The 2,685-nt window shown below is 32.4% G+C and overlaps 1 protein-coding gene across 1 annotated transcript; it reads right to left on the bottom strand.

Annotated features, from left to right (window-relative positions):
- Positions 1-490: 490 nt before the first annotated feature.
- Positions 491-1,347, bottom strand: Tsp_08357 (putative ribonuclease T2). Its single transcript, XM_003375315.1, has 2 exons — positions 1,138-1,347; positions 491-673 (listed from the first exon to the last, which is right to left on the bottom strand). Exons 1-2 carry the CDS (start codon positions 1,345-1,347, stop codon positions 491-493), a joined length of 393 nt encoding a protein of 130 aa, XP_003375363.1.
- Between the last annotated feature and the right edge of the window lie 1,338 nt (positions 1,348-2,685).

Genomic DNA, 2,685 nt, shown 5'->3' with positions numbered 1-2,685 from the left:
GAGCTTCACGCTCCAGGATGGGGCCCATTTTTGGTCTCTCCATCCTCCACCTGCATTAAATATTTCAAGTCCCATTTCCGGCATGTTTGCCATTTCGCAGAACTCATTTATGCCAGACTTTATCTGTTTGTTTGTATTACATTGCACATTTATCTTTTTTTTTTGAAAAATAAACTTTTTCATTAATAAAGAATTGTTGTTGTTGTTGTTGCATTGTTCTTGATTTATATTAAAAGAAAAAAATTTTTTTTTCTTACTTTTAAATAGATTATTAATTTACTTGTGTTACGTGTAATATTTCATTTTCCCCCATTTTAACTGTTTTGTTTTTGTTCCTATAAACTAATTAATATTGCTGGCTGGCAACTAGTAATGGCAAACATGATTTTTCCCTTTTTAACTAATCCTACATGAGCATCATCGTTAAGAAATAACGCAGTATTGGTCTTTTGTTACGTCTGTGTATTGTGTCTTTGTAATGAAGAAGCTTTCAACACTCGACTTTGCCAAATCGTATCTTCTCCAACGTGCCAATACTTACCTCACTTGACCATCGAATGGAATTGACCAACGAACGGAATTGACCAACAAACGATTCGATCCGACCTATCCACAACCTTTCACCGATCTTGGCTTTCTCCACTTGTCTTCTTTCTTGTCCATGTACATTATTCTTCCATGGTTTGTTACGTGTTTACTTATTTGTATGCAATGCTTTTCATGTGTCAGAGTTTTTACAAAGTCAAACTCAAAATGAAAGAATCTGAGAAAAGATATTTGAAGAAATAAATAAAAAAAATAAAATGTACAATACAGAGAAGGAAAAAACGTGAAAATAAAAAAGAATCAAAAGAAATAATGGGAGAAATTGAAAATTCAATAAAATGAATAAAGTGTAGAAAAATAAAGTTTGAATGAATGAGAAAAAATTTAAAGAAGAAAAATAAAGTAAAAATAATTTGCTTTGGAATTGCATCAGAAATTAAACTGTGTAAAAAAAAACAAAAATTATAAAATAAAATCAAAAATTATTTCGACACATGAAAGCTGTTGCATACATAAATTTTGCTGCGTGAAAGACCAAGTACTGCATTAATTCAAAACTCAGCCATGTAGGTTGGTCGTTAACTTAATTACAACTATGGGATAACTTCGCCCTTCGAAGTATCCCAATCCCAGACCTACAGAATTGGGGTCCCAGGAACTTTGTCTTCTCTTGTTCTGCTTCGTGTCGTCCTCGAACTGCTTCGTGTCGTCCCCGATCTGCTTCGTGTCGTCCGCGATCTGCTTCGTGTCGTCCTCGATCTGCTTCGTGTCGTCCGCGTTTTCACTTTCTCTTTTCTTCATTGGTCATATCTGTAAAAATGCTAAATAATAAATCAAAAATTTTCTCGCTTTATCAAATTTCAATTTACTAAAAAATGAATCGAAATGCACATTTAAATTTACTCCTAAATTTACTAAATAAATAATGAAAAAATTGACTTAGTCAAAACACGGCTCGCCATGTCTGAATTTCACATTTGAAAATTCAAATTTGACCTACATAAATGGAACTCATCGCATAATCTTTTCACTGAAATAATAGCACACTGACTGCGTACGCTGACAAACAATGTTAATCAAACAAAAAAGTAATATACCATATATTTCTGATCATGCGAACTTTGAAGAAAATAAAGTTATAATTTACTAAATTAACTTTCAATCTTTTTAAAGATGAAGTCTTCCCTAATGTTAATATGAAAAAGTACAGTTTTACAGTGAAAAATATCCTTCTCATATATTACTAAGGTAATTTAATTAAACCAACAAATTACTTCACCCCATCGAAGGATCCTTAGCCCTGCTTTACAGAATCAGTACACACAAGAAATCGCATTTACCTCTTGTCTTCTCTTGTTCCGCTTTGGGCCGTCTGTGATTTGCTTCGTCCCGTACCATTTGGTACTTTTTCTTTGCACCATTCTTTAAACCTGTAATGATGATATTAAATCAAAATTGTCCTCGCTTTATCACAAATTAGAATTACAACAACTATAATAATTAACTGCTATCTAATTAAAAAGTAATTGTTTACAAAATGGGTATACAAAGTTTAAAAAAATAACAAGTAGAAAAGTGGAATACTTGTTAGTAATTCTGCAAACCGACTTCAACAGCTACTTAACGCTACAATGAACTCAGCGAACGTTCAACGGTGCTACCAATTGCCAAGTAAATTAAACAAACAAACGCACCCTTACTGATGATAAGGCAGCGTTATAGCGATAGTTATTTGCATAGTGTAGCGTTAGAAACCGGTTTTTAGTGCGTTAGAACTTTTGGCTGAAGATCAAATCTAACCTAAGCCATGATATAATACGAATAGATGAAATGCACCGCTAAATTCTACCAATAAAGAAAGGACTATTTGAAAATTCAAAAATGACCTTGACATTTACATTTCAGTCAAAATATAAACTATGTAACAAAAAAGACCATAATAAAACAAAATTGACTTAGACGAAACACTCCTACGTATGTCTGATATCTTTCTTAAATCACAAAACCCAAGTAGCTAAAATGAAGCTAATTTTAAATGAGCAATTTTTGGGCAAATGCTAGCTTATGGACAATTGAAAGTGTATGATACCCCACTGCAATGGTGATTTTTCCAAGGAACATATTTTCAATTGATAAATA

The sequence above is a fragment of the Trichinella spiralis genome (genome assembly GCF_000181795.1).
Source record: "Trichinella spiralis strain ISS 195 chromosome Unknown Scfld5, whole genome shotgun sequence".
Taxonomy (NCBI): domain Eukaryota; kingdom Metazoa; phylum Nematoda; class Enoplea; order Trichinellida; family Trichinellidae; genus Trichinella; species Trichinella spiralis.
The sequence above is the reverse complement of the archived record's forward strand: the minus strand, read 5'-3'. Positions and strand labels throughout refer to the sequence as shown.